Genomic DNA, 17196 nt, shown 5'->3' on the forward strand with positions numbered 1-17196 from the left:
ATATTGTTGGCTTTCTTGTAATATACTTTGAAATTCCAGGAATGTTCTAAATTTTTGGCAGCAATATTTACATATGCTCCCAGTCGGCTTATTATCAATCGGTTGCATTTTATCAGTTCCTGTAAATATAAGCCGCATCAAGCTCTGCAGCTTGGGTGAGTTTTCGATCGAATTGGCATTATGGTCCGCTTTAATTTTAAAGCATGTAGCACATATCATTTTAACTTTAGTATTGTCCGTTAACTCAAGCTTTTCAGCTGTTAATTCATTAAGAGCGACACCCGTACAAATGGACATCTCTGCAAATTTACGAAACATGCCAACTTTCGTGTAGCAGGAATGACACAAACGAGTTGGCATTGCCAACTGCATTCCCGTTCTCATTGGCTGTAATCCATCTGCCATTAATTCAACAATGCGTAAGAGTTGCGGATCTTCTTTTAAATCATGTCGAAGTTCCCTTGTATTTTGTAATTTGCCTAAATCTTGCAAGCACGCTCTGCAGAAGTTATCCACAGTAGCACGGGTTATTGGCAGCATCACGAAATGCGTTCATTTATTCGCAGATGTTAACCAGTTGGAGTTAAATAAAGAACTGAGTTTGTTTTTATGTAAAGTATGTACAAGTGCTGTTAACCAGCGCTGCCAATCTGTTTCAATGCAATAACATTTGCACAGCTGACTGCGCTCTTAGGCGCCTATTTAAAATTTCAAAAGTAGTCTATCAAAATATTTACATTTAATTACATGAATTTAACTTATACAACACTAAAAAAATAGCTTCTTTTTGGCCCAGAACCTTTCAACTTAGTCTAAGCATTCAATACGTCATTGGCTAGCTCAACGCCGACAAAAACGGCCGCGGTTGAAGGAAAAGCACGTATCAGTATGGGCAAAACGCCGCGGTATAGCGCCTTGGGACCCTCTGTGGCCATTAACTCTCGGAAAACGCTGCGTATGCCATGCGTATACGTACCCTCGGGCGCTGCATAAGACGAATAAAGTAACGTTAACAAGTGTTAGGATTATATGTACATAAGCTTTGGCTAACTGACCAGATTGTAGTCGACTTTTAAGTACATCAAAAGGCACAGCCAGGGACCAAAATGCAATGCCAGCCGTGCCCCCAGCAAATATGGTTGAGGTCGGTGTTATTTGTCCCGTTGCCGAGCGCCGTCTGGCCAAGTCCTGTAAGCCCTCATAGACAACAAAATAGACACCAGTGGGTGAATCTGCGCAAATGCAATGTTATAAAACTCATGACTTGGTAACAACAAATGATGCTGCACTAACCTCTCAGCACGCAGGCGCAGGTACCTTTGAAGAGACTACGAAGGCCGCCCTGCCTGTACAGTTTTATGGCCGTATCCAGCATGCCATTATACATAACGGGGCCTGTGACCGGTTGCGTTTGCAGTAACACCTTAATACGATCCGTTGGCACTGTGACCAAAGCTGAGCAAATGCCCGCGCCAACGCCGGCAATAAAGATTTGTGTGTATGTTAGCTTAACATGTTCGTCCGTTTGAAATAGGCGCTTGCCCGCCGCATAGACGGCAAAATCCACAGCATAGATGGGCGTCACACCGACCAGAGGCGCTGAAATGCCTCTATAAAAGCCTCGAACGCCCTCAGTGCTAAAGGTTTTAACAGTACAATCGATAATGCCTTTATATTTGGGCGGCTGTCCAGCTGCAGGCAATGGCATTGTCTGCAGCCGCACCTTAAAGTAAACTAATTTTGAGCACTCGTTTTTTGTGATTTTATAAACATTTTGAAAACGTACCTTAATTGTGTCCAATGGATAGCCTGTGAGCACACTGCAAATGCCTCCAAATCCGCCAGCTATGAACGATTTCACAGGATTCGCTTTGTGATCTGCTGTTGCCGCTGCCATGACGAACTATTTACGTAAACAAGCCCAGAATATCGTCAGCCACTCTTTGATGCTTACTAATTGCTACATGCACGTGCGATGGCGGTTGCTTGGGTTATGTTATCAGTTGGCTGAGCTGTTGCCTATTTATGCTAATAAAATTGGAAATTTCTGTAGCAAGTTCAACATCCATTGCAAAGGCACAATACAAGCGGTCTTATCAAATAAAACCATATGCTTAATGGGCAGGCAAAAATTTACATTACATTTTGCTAAACTGTTAATAACAGAGAGCACTAATCTTTGCTGTTAAACGCCTATTGTTCATTTGTCAGTGCTCTGAAATGTCATAAAATTATTTTTGTTACTGCAATATGCTTTGAAAAAAAAATATTGTGTTTGGCGGCTTGTTTAGAGAAAAAGATAAAACGGCGCTTAAAACTTGGACTTTAAATGAACAGCTGATAAACGGCCCAAATAAGTGCCCCTTAAAATAGATAACAGAGCTATAGCGAAGAACAGTGGAGATAACAGATAATTGAAATAATTGCAATTACATCTTACTTCACTTTTACCAATTTGAACACGACGAGTCGAATCATGATGCGGAAAACTCTTGTTTTTACCGACTCCTGTTTACATTTTTAAAAAATACAATTTTGAAAGAGTTTTCAAATATGCTTGGAATTCAATATACCTTTGTTTGGCGTTTTAAAATAAATCTAATTTGAGGATTATCTTTTGAAAGGGAATTTGTATTATTTAAAAACTATATCTATTGACAATTTTGAATACATCGGCAACTATATAAATTTGGTGTCTTAAGACTAAGGCTCCTAGTATGCGGATGATCTTATGGTCAAAAAAATGTCAAAGTATCTGAAATAAGTAACATAATTTGTTTGACATTTGAAAAAAAAAAAAAATAACAATTGCGAAATCGCCTATGCCTAAAATCGCTTATCGAAAATTCGACAGTCACTGCGATTTCCATTCAAAATATTTAAGCTTTTAATGAAAGCAAAGAAGGAAGTTGATTTCTCTATGCATTGAACACAATCAAAAATGATATTTTAATACAATTATACAACAATAATTTACCATTCACACGCCCCAACAATACCAACATTGTTGTTATCGAGTTATCGATTGTGCCAAACCAGGGCTGGCAAAGCGAGCTGAAATTGTTGCGTATGCGTGTGCAAAGCATATGCATAGCATATTTTATTGTTTAAAACGATCCTTTTGTGCAGAGAGTTGTGCAAAAACATATGTAGAACTTATGTCTGATACAGGTGCGCTGGAATTATGTATCAGTTGTAGTGCGAGCTGCAGTAGCAGGCGCAAAAGAAGAAAGTGAAGCTACAACAACAACAACATCGACAACAACAACAACAACAACATTAGCAGCAGCAGCAGCAGCAGCAACAAATTTTGTAAAAACAACAAAAGCGAAAAGAAAAAATACATATATATTTGTACACAAGCAACGCACACGCAACGTGCTCGCATCAGGCCAAAAATTAAAAAACTTTTGCAATGTCCAATGGTGACGATGTGCTAGACAACTGGGAAGAAATTGACGAGGCAGGCGTGAGTATTGAATGACATTACAACAACAACAGCAACAAAATCGTCGAAAATGCTCTCTCGAATCTCTTATAGCTTTGCATGACGCTGCAAACGAAACTGCAAACCGCCAACGACGACACCAGTAGCAAGTTTAAGCCCGCCTTGACAGCTGAACCCGCAACAGCTGCTGCGCCTCAAGCGGCAGTCGCCTCAAGCAAAATGAAATTGCTACAGCGCCCACAGAGCCTGCAGGAGGGCAGCGGCACAACGGCCACGGCGCCTAAGCAAATAATGATTGCCAAGAAACCGCCGCCGCCAGCGCCGTCGTTGGATGATGAATCGAGCACAGCGCCCGTTATGATGGTGCTGCACAAGTCCAGTAGCGAGTACGATGCGGCCAATTATGCCACGCCCATTAGCAACCAAACGGTAAAGATATTGCGCAGACCGGCACAAGCTGAGGAGCGTCGTGATACAAACGGTATACGACCCAAGCAGCCCATCAAGACGCTGCAGCAGCGGGAACAGGAATATGCACAGGCCCGTCTGCGCATACTGGGCAGCGCCAAGAATCCAGAGGACGACAAGCCGTTAGTATATAACTATATAATACTGTAACACCTATTGCAGATACACAACACGCACGATTTTTATGTTTATCGTTAATGTTGCCTGGCTTTATACCCATGCAGTGGCTATTATGTATTATAATTCAGTCACGAATTGAAGGAGGCGAAGAGACAGGATAAATCTTTTGTCCGTCTGTTTAAATGATAACGAGCTTCCCTTCACAATATAACATAGCTTTTATAGTAAACTAAATCAACTAACGTTCAAGTTTCATAGGAACTATTTACTTTTTGTGATAAAAATCTAACGATCTTTATTATGCTTAGCATTTATTACCATCTGCAAATAGTTATCCAAACTTCACGAACCTTTCCTCTAATACCCTCGATAGCATACCTTAACGTTCTTAGGATCGCATGCTAGTTTTTGCCTAGAACTAAATTTAAAGAAAAATAAACTATTTATTGTACGCAGTGCTTCGCCGACAACGCTCGTGGTGCTGTCAACCCCAGTTCAAGCTGAAGTGCCTACGTCGCCTGCAACTTTCAACTTTAACAACAACAACAACAATAATAATAACAACAGCGGCATTGTTGCTAGTGCTGCACCTGGCATGCATCGCTCCAGTTCGGCACCAAAGATGTCGCAAACAGCGCCCATCTACAATAACTATAACAACTATTATCAGGCGCCGCCGACTCAAGCAGCCATGGGCTACTATTATCAGCAGACACCTTCCATGCATCAGCAACAGCAGCAGCAGCAACAACAAACGCCACCACACTATAACCAACGGATGTCTCCATATGTTGCAGGCGGAGCAGCAGCAGCAGCAGCGGCGGCAGCAGCGCCACCAACCCCCAACTCTCAGCAGAGTTGGTCGCCAGTTGTCGGTGGCAGCGTCTCGGCGGCGTTGTTGCGCCAGCAATCGTTGCATACAACGTCGCTGCAACAGCATCAGGCGCCGCCACCGCCGCCGCAATATGCACATCCATATAATGATAATGTCTTACGGTTGCCACGTGGTCCGTGTCCCAATGGCACAATTGGATTTCAGATGCGTCGGTAACAGGCGCCTGGACGCAACAAAAATTCTTTTATTTCTATTATCCCATGCCAATTGAACGCATGCATTCAAAATTGTCATTCTGAGATTGCATTAAGTAATTTTTTTTGCTTTATATTTATTCATTTTGTTTGTGGCACATCGTAACGCTGCAGCAACCACTATGTAAACAAATTTATGACGGAGTTTGGTAGTTATCTTGTAAATTTTTACAAACAACAACAAAAAACAATACAATTTTTTAATGCCTACTAATAATAATAATAATAACAAAACCAACAAATGCAAAACCGAAAGAAAAATACATATTTTACAAATCGAGCAAATGTTACTTGATCGTGTGTTTTCCAACAGTTCAAATTTCTTTATAATATCAAAATGGAGTGTTCCTATTACAGCTTAAGTAAGTATTCAGACTTCGGTCCAGATCAAACTCGTAAACAGACTGTGGCTTAAGCATTTTTATAGATCTCCGGAGACTTTGAGTATTTAAGCAAATACAAAAGAAATTCGCATTTAATGAATGAATCAGTAATTTTAGAGCTATTTTTAAGTATTTCAGAACAATTTCAGACTGAGCTTTAAAAGGCGCCACTCACGACAACAAAATCCATATATACATAAACATATATTAATCAATTTCGGAAATCAGAACGCGTAATGCATTAGTCGCCTTGATTTGAAAATTCTAATTTTATAAGACGAAGATTTTCTTTGTTTTCAGCTTTAAAATCAAGAGTTTTTGAAATTTCTATCAATACAGCAAGTATTAATATCAGGCTTCAAGAAATCATCTATACGAAAAGTATACAAAAAACAAAACAAATAAAAATATATATTTACATACATATATGATCAATACTGAAATGAGATATTTTTTTTGGGAACAAGTACGATGATCTCTGGCTGTATTTATTTCCGTAACTGATATAAGGCCATAAATTTGGCATGACGATCAGTTAATTCTCACGAACGACAACTTAAATATGAATTTTATTTGAAGTGTGCTTATTTCAAGTTTCTCCAAATTTTACACATTTTGTTTGATTTAATTCGGATTGGAAACCGATCATCAAATATGCATAAATGAAAGCATGAACATAAAAACAAGTAACAACACACTTAACTTAATAATTAACGTCAAAGCTGCGCTGATAGCTGCAGTTGCATTTAACCCCACACGGGGATGTGCGGTTAAGGCCCCAAAAGGTTATCGATGTGTTTTTGTTATTTTTTCGCAGCATTTCCAGCAAAATAGCAAAATCAACGAACTGCACTGGAGCGAGCGGCCGACACAAACGACTTTCCAGCCAGTTTCTTATCAGCAATAGGTGCGAGAGAGAGTGAGAAAGAGAGAGAGAGCGGAAAAAGTAACAGACCCAACTGACATCGCAGTTGGCGGATCGACTTACCTAGGCTCGACTATTTGGACTTTTGCCTACACATAAAATATTTAATGCAATCCAGTTTCAGTTGAAAACGCGGCGTCGTGCGGTACGGTTTATTAATCAAAGAACGACGAAAGCAGAATAAGTAGAAGTAACTGTAAGACTCTTTTAACGAAGCAACGCTCATTCACACTCTCGCTCTCTGTGTGCTGTGTGCGTGCGTGCTGAAAGCCCAAACAGTTTCTATAAAACGTGAACACGTGGGCACGAGGCAAACAGCAAAAAAGCAAAAACAATATAATAATATTTTGTGAATAAAACGTGCACAGGTTTTGATTGTTGTATTTGCGAATAATTAAAAAAAAAAGAATGTCGCACAGCGTGTTGGTCATCGGAGGCGGCGGACGCGAGCACGCCATTTGTTGGAAGCTCACACAGTCGCCGAAAATTACGCAGATCTATGCGCTGCCCGGCAGCTTTGGCATTGCGCAGCTGGGCTCAAAGTGCCAAAACGTTGGCGCTGACGCACTGGACCCGAAGGATTTTGAGGTGAGTGCAGCGTACGCTGCGGAGGTTTGTGGCTGCAATTGACTAAATCCACGCACAGCCGCACTGTGCACGTCCTTCACTTAACCTTCGTGCCGGGCTTAAAGTTACATTGCGCGCCGCCGGCCGTCTGTCTCACAGACAAGTGTTGTTGAATATGTTTTTGCCAATGGATGCTGCAGCTGTGCTCTGCCGCGAATTTTTTTTAAACATTTTATTGCTCTTTTTTGAGGCTTGCTTTTGACATTTTTTTTTATGGTACTCGGTTAATTTGGTTTTAATGCTAACCGGGGCTCGTAAATGAATCCAATCAAAACCGTAGCAGTGTCCAATCTTTGCAATCTCTAACTGAATGCTTGTGTATGTGTGCGTGTGTGTGAATATTAACCCTTATGCTGTACGGGGTACTTAAGCGCACATTCATCGTGTTGTCATTAATCCGAATAAAAATATAAATATTAAAATGCAGTTTTAATTTTTTTCAATAAAAAAATACTCTTGAATTATAATTAAATAAGTAATTTTGAAAATGAATTTATGTGATTCATCATAATTATAATATATATTACGAGTATAAACTGACCGACTGATTGACAGATTGATGAAACCTAGGCTATGATTGCTGAAATTCTGAGGAATAATACATGAATCATTTTTGAACGATTTTTATAGTCTGGGATAATTTAAATTATTTGAAAATAAAACCAAGCAGGTGGAATATACTATAAAATAAATTCTTTTCTATTTTTTTTTTTCATGGAAGGAATGTCTTCTAAATACACGTGTATAAAGATAGCTTCCATGATTACATAGGCAGAGTCTGGAATTCGCAAACAATATTATATCAGCTAGTAAAAATATTTATATATAAATAGTTCGAAGCATCTAGATGATGAGATTATGCTGATACGGCGGATGGAGCTTTACAGGTTAATATATATAATAAATAAATATATATAGAATGTTTATTCTCAGCGTGCTCCAAGAAGGGTTTTAAATATGGAGGGAGAATTGATCCAAAAATGTTGTTGTTCCACACAAATTGAAAGATCTGCAATATGTAGGACTTCTTAAAGCAAATATTATCTTCTTGCAGATATTATTGTACTATGAACAGGGTATTGAGCAGTCGGCTACATGCGATTGCAGTGTTTGCACTTGTTTCAATTTAATATTGATTTGTCAGTCTATTTGAAAGCTTGATTTCAATTCCGACATAAATTCCGTTACCTATTAGCAGGTGGATTAATGGCCCGACGGCGCATTAGCGTCTGCCCGACTGGCGCCTTATACAGCGGCGTCTATATACAATTCCATACAATTCCATTTGCTGTTTCATATTTCTGCTATAAACTCATTTTGCTTGGCTTAACACTTCTATTTATTGTGGCTTAATTAATTGTTTAGATCAAATTCACAGTTTGTGTTTTGGCTTCTCTACAAGTTGCCAATTCCCTGTCGGGCCCCGGGTCTCGGGCCCGGCCCCCCCCCGTTCCGACGCCAAAGCTGCCCACATTAGCGTTGTCTGCTCGTCAGCTGAGTTGTGGGCGCATGCGTCAGATGCACCACCTTGGGCGTGGTGCTGGGACGGGTGCGGGGCGTGGTCGGCTCCTGAATGTTGCGCTCGTACACCTTGAAGGCCTCCGCATCGTGGGCAACAGTCTTTATTTCGCCCGTATAGTAATCCTTCACCTGATAGGGATGTTTGCGTATGTACTCCAGTGCGCGCAGTATATAATCCGGCACCTTGGGTATATGTTCGCCGACGGGATAGTAGCCCTTCTCATCGGCCACATAGCTAATGCTGATGGGCGTGCCCTCGGGCGAGGTGTAACTGGAGCCGCCCTGCACAACAATGCCGCCCAGGCCGGACTGTTCGCCGGCAATGCCATTGGACGTTTCATAGGCATAACGATAGCTGCCATCCGGAGCCACATCCAGCTCATTCTGCAAGGTGTGCGTATTGCGATCCGAGTCGGGTATATAGACGCTGGCCTGGATCGCCGCCGCCGCGCACAACAGTTGGATCTACAAGATTGTCACGGCTGATTAGTTGAAAAATAAATGCAACTGGGCTGAGTTTGGTAATCTTACAAGCAGATTAAACAGCATTTTTTCGTATAATAATTTTTTTAAATTATTTATGTATATTAATTCGGTTTTTTTATATATTTTTTTTCGAATCACGTCGCGGTTGTTCGTTCTAGCGCTTTAAATCAACGACTGTTTGGCTGCTTTTGGCATGCTTTCGTTTTTATATCCAATCCGCTCGCGGTATTTTTTTTTATTTTTTTGGGTTTTTTGTTTTTGTTTTTGTTTTTTTTTTTTTTAAATTTTTTTTGCGTTTTGGCAGCCCAACACCAAGAGCGAAGGCGGCGGCAGCGACGTCGGCGTCGCCGTCTCCAGTCGCTCGTCAGTTCATCTGAAGCGTCACTCATAAATTAAATGATTTTATTTGTCTTATTCTGATCCTCCTCCTCCTTTCTTTTTTTTTTTTTTTTTTGTTTTTGTAATAATAATTATTATTTTATTACCAAATTGTTTGTCGCTGCAATTCGTATAGATGTGGGCCCTGCTCGAAGGTTGTGTAGCACTTATTTATTTGATATATATTCAGATTATTGTCGCTGATCTTGGAATACATTTATTGCCTTACATTCCATAATATCTGATTTTCAATTTTTGTCTTGTTTTGTTGCACGAAAACTGCGAATATTCAAGAGAACGTTGAACTGATCGTAAAAGTAGTTGGGCTTGGGCTTTAAGCGGGGCTCGCTTGCGAATTGCATTCAGTTAAACAGATCTTAACCAGTTGCCTTTTGCCAAACATATTTTCAGATCATTTAATCATTTAACTTGATTATTCTATTATTAAGTGTTGTCAATATGTTATTTTAGCAACATTTTAAATGATTTCTGGCCTTAAATGGTTTGCTTCATTAATTAAAATGTGTTTGCACAGTTTTGGCTAAAACAAGTGGTTTTTCGTTGAGGGTGCTTGACAGGATGATACTCTGTACTTGTATCCAAAAATAAAACACAATGTCAGTATTTCATATTATACATAAAAAATTTCCATACAACAATAATCAAACGTTACGTTATTAGTTTAATAATAAAAGCTTTTTAAGTGTAGCCAAATATGAAAATAGAAAATTTACATATATTTAAAGGTTTAACTAAAAGTTTTGAAAATTGCATAGAAAGGCGCTGTTAAGAAATGAGAGAGTGAGTGGAATAGTAAAAAGCCAGACAGAGAACGAGCACAATGAACAACGAAGAGTAAAGAAGAAGAAAGCGGCTGTAAGAGAGTGAGAGAGGGGAAAATAATAAGGGACTCACAGCGAGAGATTGAATGAGATTTAAATAAAGAGAGAGAGAGAAGGCGAGAGAACGTGGGAGACTAAATTTTTGCCAAAAGCCCGAGCTTTGTGTTCTAGCCCGGAGCTCATTTGCATATAGCATGCAATATAGTAAATCATGTGCAGGTAGAGAATAATAACAAAAAAAAAAAAGCTGTCCTTGGCCAAATTTGGAAAGTGGTCAGAAATTCCGAGACTCAGCTAATCGCAAGACTATTTCTTTTCGCTGTTTGGGAAATGGAAACCTTGGCCGGATTGCCATAAATGGAACTATCAAATGGCTATGCGAAGACGTCACAATTTAGCAGCTGACTTGGAGTCAGACACAAAGATTTGAACGTTCTTGAACTTTTGCGGGTGGCCGGAGGTTGAGGGGAAATGCTGTGCGGTGTGCTAAAGTGTTAAATGGTCTGGAACGCAGTTGCACTTTTGCTTTGCGTTCGGTTCGGGTAAATCCAATTTGAGATTGGCGCCAAATCGATTAGAACTCAGACTAAGACGCAGCGCATCCGTCACGCTACGAAACCGGACGAGCAGGGCCCGGATTTTACGATCTGGTTACTCCATCAGGCATAGCTCTTAACTGAGTCAGTTAAACTTTAGCTTGTTGTTGTTATTATTAATTTTTTTTTTTTTTTTTTGGGTAATAACGACATTCACCAATAAGACAATGCACCCAGTTTAATGGCAAAACAATTAGGAAGGAATTTTTCGTGGCGACAAATTGTTGTCGTCGGAACCGGCTACAATTTATTGGCTTTAGTTATTCTGGGCTTGCCCTGAATTATGAAATTAACATATTAAATTGTTATACCCTGTACCGTCTGCAAGCAGAAAAGTAGCCAAAATGGGTATCATTAAGTTGGGCTGCAAATAAATGCCAAGGCAGAAAGATTTTCGATAAATATTTTGTTGTCTGGAGCATGACTCAAATCTTTCTTCTTTTTTTTTTTCCTTTTTCGTAAATTTTAAAAATAAATACAATAATTTAAATTATATTCTTAAATTTATTGATTTTTTGTATTTATATATTTTATAAAAGATATTTTTATAAACAATCAAAAAATGCAACCCAAAGCAAGAGAAGTGTTTGGATGTTTTTAGAAGAAGAATAAAATATCTTGTTTATTGTCTTTTGGAATTTCCAAACGCTCAAATAAAGAAGGAAGGGTATCTGCTTGCGCACAGATACGCGATTTCTATGTGCCCTAACAATATTATTCCAGAACAAATTTTCCTATAGCACGTGGCTGGGGGAATAGGATAAAGCCCAAAGGGTTACTTGCTTGTCCGAGTGCACGGATAGTCTAGGGTGTCTGCTAGTCAGACACATTTCCGCTCCCTTGCTTACAATTAAAATTGTGTTGATTTGGAATCTTTTCCAGGCCATTGCCAAGTGGTGCACGCAGAAACGAATCTCGCTGGTGGTGGTTGGACCCGAAGATCCGCTGGCTTTGGGGCTGGGCGATGTGCTGCAGAAGGCGGGCATTGCCTGCTTTGGCCCCGGCAAGCAGGGCGCGCAGATTGAGGCGGACAAAAAGTGGGCCAAGGACTTTATGCTGCGTCATGGCATTCCAACGGCACGCTACGAGAGCTTCACGGATGTGAACAAGGCCAAAAAGTTTATACGCAAGTAAAGTTCGAGCCCAGTCGCTGGCTAAATAAAAATTGTTAAGCTTCCTCTTTGACATTGCAGTGCCCCTTACCGCGCTCTGGTGGTCAAGGCCGCTGGCCTAGCCGCCGGCAAGGGCGTCGTGGTGGCCGCCCATGAGGATGAGGCCTGTGCGGCCGTTGATGAGATACTTGGCCGGCTTAAGTACGGTGAGGCGGGCTCCACTCTGGTCGTGGAGGAGCTGCTCGAGGGCGAGGAAGTCTCTGTGCTGGCCTTTACCGATGGCAAAACAATTCAAGCCATGCTGCCCGCTCAGGATCACAAGCGTCTGTGCGATGGCGACACCGGACCCAACACTGGCGGCATGGGCGCCTACTGTCCCTGCCCGTTGATTAGCAAGCAGGCCCTGGAGCTGGTGCAGCGCGCCGTGCTGGAACGTGCTATCAAGGGCTTGGGCCAGGAACGCATCGCTTACCAGGGCGTGCTCTATGCTGGCCTCATGCTGACGCGTGATGGTCCACGCGTTCTGGAGTTCAATTGTCGCTTTGGTGATCCCGAGACGCAGGTAATACTTCCGCTTCTGGACTCCGATTTGTATGAGGTGATGCAGGCCTGCTGCACCGGTAAGCTGGACAAGATCAGCTTGCAATGGCGCAGCAGCTTGACTGCTGTCGGTGTGATCATGGCCAGCGCTGGCTATCCGGAAACGTCCACCAAGGGTTCCCGCATACTAGGTGATTATACAACTCTGCAAAATATGCATATACCCCGGTAGAGGGTATTATAATGTCGCCATGAAATGTGTCACACATAGTAGATATCTCCGACCCCATAAAATGCACCCGTCTGTCTGTATCTAAGCGAACTAGTCTCTCAGTTTTAAAACCATCTTGTCTTGAAACTCTTTCGGATCGGTCCACATTATCAAATAGCCGACATAGGAAGTAGACCCTTGTTTCGAAAACTTTTTTGACCAAACTCGGCTTTTATAAATTCCGCCAAGCTCCTCATATATATAAATCTGATTTCATTGGATCCATATATCATTTTTGTGTACGTACAACTTTTTGGTAAAAGATATTTTGAAAAAAATTCGGCATTAACTATTTATATTAAAATAAGTAAATACAATACAAAAATAGCTTTCGAACACATTTTGTTAAATCCTCAATTGAAGGTCATATAGCAGAAGTTTGATTCTATTATATTATATTAAAAATGTTAACTTATCGTAGACTTTTATATAATACCTATATATTACTAAACTCGCAGGTCTGCCCGAAGAGAACACAGAGACCCAGTTGATCTTCCACAGTGGCCTGGCCGTTAATGCCCAGAAGCAGCCAGTGACAAATGGTGGACGCGTGCTCATCGCCGTTGCCCTGGACGCCAGCCTGAGGCTGGCCGCTGCCCAGGCCACCAAATTGGCGGCGAGCATCATTTTTGATAAGGATGGAGCACAATATCGCACGGATATTGCACAGAAGGCATTCAAAATGTAAATGTAAAAAAACGACTCAGTTAAGCCAGAGGTTGGCGAGCCAAGCTGGTGCGGGAATAAAGCTAACATTAGTTTCATTTGCCGTTTTATTTGCTTGGCTACATTTTTTTCTCCTTCTAATTCCTTTGCCTTCTTTACTGTCTATCTAGGACATCGGCTGCCCCGCTCAGCTACAAGGACAGCGGCGTGGACATCGATGCGGGCGACGCCTTGGTCCAGCGCATCAAGCCACTGTCGCGCGGCACTCAGCGACCTGGTGTCATGGGCGGCCTGGGCGGCTTTGGTGGGCTGTTTCGCGTCAAGGATCTCAGCTACAAGCAGCCGGTTATCGCTGAGGCTATTCAGGGCGTGGGCGCCAAAATACAGTTGGCTCTGCAGAACGAACTGTACGATCACATTGGCTACGATCTGGTTGCCATGTGCTGCAATGAACTGCTGGAACTGGGCGCCGAGCCGGTCGCATTTCTGGACTACATTGCCTGCGGCAAGCTGCAGGTGCCCCTGGCCGCACAGCTCGTCAAGGGCATGGCCGATGCCTGTCGGGATGGGCGTTGCGCTCTACTAGGTGAGACTTAATTGATAGGAAAAACTATTTGTGGGTTATGATGTGCTCAGCAGGGCTAGCCAAGCAGAGAAGGAAGTAATTTTTAACTGGAATCAAGTGAAGGATTCGACTGTGAAATCTAAGAAAAGAAGAGTCAAATGCGCTCTGTTTCTAATGGAAGAGTTTAGAAGGCGACTGTCAGCACTTGGAAACGGATCTGTATATCTACACATATTAATAGAGTCTATTTACAGCTTCAGACTCATCAAATAAATTGACCTATTTGTGCTCAGATTTAATACTCATCTTCCATATCTCTCCCCCCCCCGCTTGCAGGTGGTGAAACTGCGGAGATGCCCTCGCTCTATGCGCGCGGACAGTACGACATGGCTGGCTATTGTGTGGGTCTGGTGGAGCAGTCGCAGGTGCTGCCGCGCTTTGACACGTATCAGACTGGGGATTTGCTTGTCGGTCTGCCCTCCTCCGGACTGCACTGTGCGGGCTTCAATGAGCTGCTTACGCAATTGGCCGCTGCTGGCGTGAATCTCAAGGACCGCTCGCCCGTCGGCGGTGATCATGGACTCAGCTTGGCTCAGGTGCTGGGCACGCCTACGCGCCTTTATGTGCAACAGCTGCTGCCACATCTGCAGGCGGGTGAGATTAAGGGCGTGGCACACGTGACACACGGACTGCTGCACGACGTGGAGCGACTGGTGCCCGACAGCTTCGAGGTGAGGCTGGACTTCGGTGCGGTGCCTGTGCCCAAGATCTTTGGCTGGCTGGCAGGCCAGCTGCAGCTGAGCGCGCAGGCGTTGCTGGAGCGGCACAACTGTGGCATTGGCATGCTGCTCGTGCTGCCCAAGACCAGTCAGCTGTGGCACACCGTGTTGCCCGCCGCCAAGGTTCTGGGCGTGCTGCAGACACGCAAGGAGAACAGCGCACAAGTCCAGGTGCGCAACTTTAAGGAGCAGCTGCTGCAGTTGGCGGCGCCATTCGGCGGCCTGGCCAGCAAACAGTTGCCCATGGAGCTGGTGGAGCCACAGCTGCCAGCCCTAACCGCTGCGAATAAGGATTGCTTTGAGAATGACACCGGCCGCCGCCTGACACGCCTGCCCGCCCACTACGCGGATCCCATACTCGTCCTGGGCACAGACGGCGTCGGCACCAAACTGAAGGTGGCCCAGCAAACTGGACGCCACGATACGGTTGGCATCGATCTGGTGGCCATGTGCGTCAATGACATACTCTGCAATGGCGCCCAGCCATTCAGCTTCTCCAGCTACTATGCCTGTGGCAAATGGCAGGCGCTATCGGCCGCCGAGGTGGCTGCCGGAGTGCAAGAGGGCGCAACGCAGGCAAACAGCACCTTGATGGGTGAGTCCAAAATAAAATTGCATTCAGGGATTCAGGAGAGATATTGATAAAGGTTGTATGAGATGAGCTTACAAATGTACAGAAACTTTTGCTTATTTTTAAGCGACAATTAAAAGGTTTTAAATGCCTTATACCTTCAGCTTTTTAGTCTTAAAGCTCTTGGGAGCTATCACAGCATATTCTGATCCCATCCAATACCCCAATTTCAAGAAGCTTTAAAAGCTTTTGAATATAAAGAACTTTATCTACAAGCTGCTTTATCGAGCTGCTTTAAAGCTCTTGGAATTTAGTACTGCTTATGCTTCTTGTAAAGTGCTCGAGCGAACCGCTTCCAATTCTTGCTTTAATCCTTTTCAGATGTCCACATAGCCGCCCTATCGCTACTGTATGAGCCCCAGGTCTACGATTTGGCTGGCTTTGCGCTGGGCATAGCGGATCGCGCCGGCATCTTGCCACGACTGAACGACATACAGCCGGGCGATATGCTCATTGGGCTGCCGTCGTCGGGCGTGCACAGCAACGGATTCAGCCTGGTGCACAAGGTGCTCAGACGAGCGGGTCTAACCCTGTCGGATTCGGCAGCCTTCAGCGGGCGTACGCTGGGCGAGGAGCTGCTGGTGCCGACCAAGATCTATGTGAAGGCGCTGACGCCGCTGCTGGCACAGGCGGACAATGGCATCAAGGCGCTGGCCCACATCACGGGCGGCGGTCTGCTCGAGAATATACCGCGCGTGCTGCGCAAGGATCTGGCTGTGCGTCTCGATGCCAACAAGTACCCATTGCCGCCGATTTTTGCCTGGCTGGCCGCGGCTGGCAACATCGCGCCGCTCGAGCTGCAGCGCACCTACAACTGCGGCCTGGGTCTCATCCTGGTGGTCAGTGCGGAGCAGGTAAAAGCCGTTATGCAGCAGCTGCGCTACACGCAACGCGCTGTCGTCGTAGGCGAGGTCATCGCACGCAGCGATCCCAAGAAGCCGCAGGTTGTGGTCAAGAACTTCGAATCATCGCTGGCGCGCAGCCTAAAGCTGTTGACGCAGCCACGCCGCCGCGTCGCAGTGCTCATCTCTGGCACGGGCAGCAATCTGCAGGCGCTCATCGATGCGTCGCGCGACTCCGCCCAGGCGTTGCACGCCGAGATTGCGCTGGTCATCAGCAATAAGGCCGGCGTGCTGGGCTTGGAACGCGCCACCGAGGCGGGCATACCATCGCTGGTCATCTCGCATCGTGACTTTGGCAGCCGTGAGGATTTCGATGCGGAACTGACGCGTCATCTGGTCGCGGCGCGCATCGATCTCGTCTGTCTGGCTGGGTTTATGCGCGTTCTAAGTGCGCCTTTTGTGAGCCATTGGCGCGGACGTCTCATCAATATACATCCATCGCTGTTGCCCAAATATCCGGGTCTGGATGTGCAGCGCAAGGCGCTCGAGGCCGGCGAAATAGAGTCCGGTTGTACCGTGCATTTCGTGGATGAGGGCGTCGATACCGGCAGCATTCTCGTCCAGGCCACCGTGCCCATACTCGAGGGCGACGATGTCAATAGCCTCACGCAGCGTATCCACCAGGCCGAGCACTGGGCATATCCACGTGCCTTAGCCATTCTGGCCGCCAGCGGGGCCAAAGACGTCAGCACGTCCAACTAGAGTGTGCTCAGATGTCCATGCAAAACCTTTAAGACAGCTCTTCAATTCGTAGAGCTTCATATCAATGACATGATTATTTTATAATATGCATATATGTAAATATTGATAAATAAATTTAACCCTATAATTGTTGCTGCTAGAACCG

At 44.0% G+C, this 17196-nt stretch overlaps 4 protein-coding genes across 6 annotated transcripts; 2 read left to right on the plus strand and 2 right to left on the minus strand.

Annotated features, from left to right (window-relative positions):
- Positions 1 to 717: 717 nt before the first annotated feature.
- Positions 718 to 2715, minus strand: MME1 (Mitochondrial Magnesium Exporter 1). Of its 3 annotated transcripts, none has more exons than XM_002051087.4 (5): positions 2574 to 2715; positions 1787 to 2028; positions 1294 to 1723; positions 1056 to 1232; positions 718 to 985 (listed from the first exon to the last, which is right to left on the minus strand). In XM_002051087.4, the coding sequence occupies exons 2-5, from the start codon at positions 1895 to 1897 to the stop codon at positions 813 to 815; spliced, it is 891 nt and encodes a 296-aa protein (XP_002051123.1). In that variant the 5' UTR covers positions 1898 to 2028; positions 2574 to 2715; the 3' UTR covers positions 718 to 812. The 3 variants fall into 3 exon arrangements, with proteins under 3 accessions (XP_002051123.1, XP_032293388.1, XP_032293387.1); XM_032437497.2 differs by lacking the exon at positions 2574 to 2715 and adding an exon at positions 2441 to 2563; XM_032437496.1 differs by lacking the exon at positions 2574 to 2715 and adding an exon at positions 2441 to 2559 and having other exon boundaries at positions 1787 to 2215.
- Positions 2716 to 3029: 314 nt separating this feature from the next.
- LOC6627738 (putative uncharacterized protein DDB_G0282269) lies at positions 3030 to 5388 on the plus strand. The gene is made up of 3 exons (XM_002051086.4): positions 3030 to 3469; positions 3542 to 4038; positions 4493 to 5388. Exons 1-3 carry the CDS (start codon positions 3416 to 3418, stop codon positions 5085 to 5087), a joined length of 1146 nt encoding a protein of 381 aa, XP_002051122.2. The 5' UTR covers positions 3030 to 3415; the 3' UTR covers positions 5088 to 5388.
- A 1159-nt stretch (positions 5389 to 6547) lies between these two features.
- On the plus strand, positions 6548 to 17178 carry Gart (trifunctional purine biosynthetic protein adenosine-3 Gart). Its single transcript, XM_002051084.4, has 7 exons — positions 6548 to 7021; positions 11766 to 12013; positions 12077 to 12726; positions 13265 to 13490; positions 13643 to 14058; positions 14374 to 15411; positions 15769 to 17178. Exons 1-7 carry the CDS (start codon positions 6842 to 6844, stop codon positions 17049 to 17051), a joined length of 4041 nt encoding a protein of 1346 aa, XP_002051120.1. The 5' UTR covers positions 6548 to 6841; the 3' UTR covers positions 17052 to 17178.
- Pcp (Pupal cuticle protein) lies at positions 8376 to 9270 on the minus strand. Its single transcript, XM_002051085.4, has 2 exons — positions 9113 to 9270; positions 8376 to 9046 (listed from the first exon to the last, which is right to left on the minus strand). The coding sequence occupies exons 1-2, from the start codon at positions 9128 to 9130 to the stop codon at positions 8534 to 8536; spliced, it is 531 nt and encodes a 176-aa protein (XP_002051121.1). The 5' UTR covers positions 9131 to 9270; the 3' UTR covers positions 8376 to 8533.
- Positions 17179 to 17196: the final 18 nt, after the last annotated feature.

This window comes from Drosophila virilis, chromosome 4 (genome assembly GCF_030788295.1).
Source record: "Drosophila virilis strain 15010-1051.87 chromosome 4, Dvir_AGI_RSII-ME, whole genome shotgun sequence".
In the NCBI taxonomy this organism is placed as follows: Eukaryota; Metazoa; Arthropoda; class Insecta; order Diptera; family Drosophilidae; genus Drosophila; species Drosophila virilis.

Excerpts from the sequence above, each read along its gene's own strand:
- MME1 (XM_002051087.4), bottom strand. The coding sequence starts at position 1,897 with ATGGCAGCGGCAACAGCAGATCACAAAGCGAATCCTGTGAAATCGTTC. Across the intron at positions 1,724-1,786 it reads ATCCATTGGACACAATTAAG|GTGCGGCTGCAGACAATGCC; the intron begins GTACGTTTTCAA and ends GTTTACTTTAAG. Across the intron at positions 1,233-1,293 it reads CTGCGCCTGCGTGCTGAGAG|ATTCACCCACTGGTGTCTAT; the intron begins GTTAGTGCAGCA and ends GCATTTGCGCAG.
- LOC6627738 (XM_002051086.4), top strand. The coding sequence starts at position 3,416 with ATGTCCAATGGTGACGATGTGCTAGACAACTGGGAAGAAATTGACGAG. Across the intron at positions 3,470-3,541 it reads AAGAAATTGACGAGGCAGGC|CTTTGCATGACGCTGCAAAC; the intron begins GTGAGTATTGAA and ends AATCTCTTATAG. Across the intron at positions 4,039-4,492 it reads AATCCAGAGGACGACAAGCC|TGCTTCGCCGACAACGCTCG; the intron begins GTTAGTATATAA and ends TATTGTACGCAG.
- Gart (XM_002051084.4), top strand. The coding sequence starts at position 6,842 with ATGTCGCACAGCGTGTTGGTCATCGGAGGCGGCGGACGCGAGCACGCC. Across the intron at positions 7,022-11,765 it reads TGGACCCGAAGGATTTTGAG|GCCATTGCCAAGTGGTGCAC; the intron begins GTGAGTGCAGCG and ends AATCTTTTCCAG. Across the intron at positions 15,412-15,768 it reads GGCAAACAGCACCTTGATGG|ATGTCCACATAGCCGCCCTA; the intron begins GTGAGTCCAAAA and ends AATCCTTTTCAG.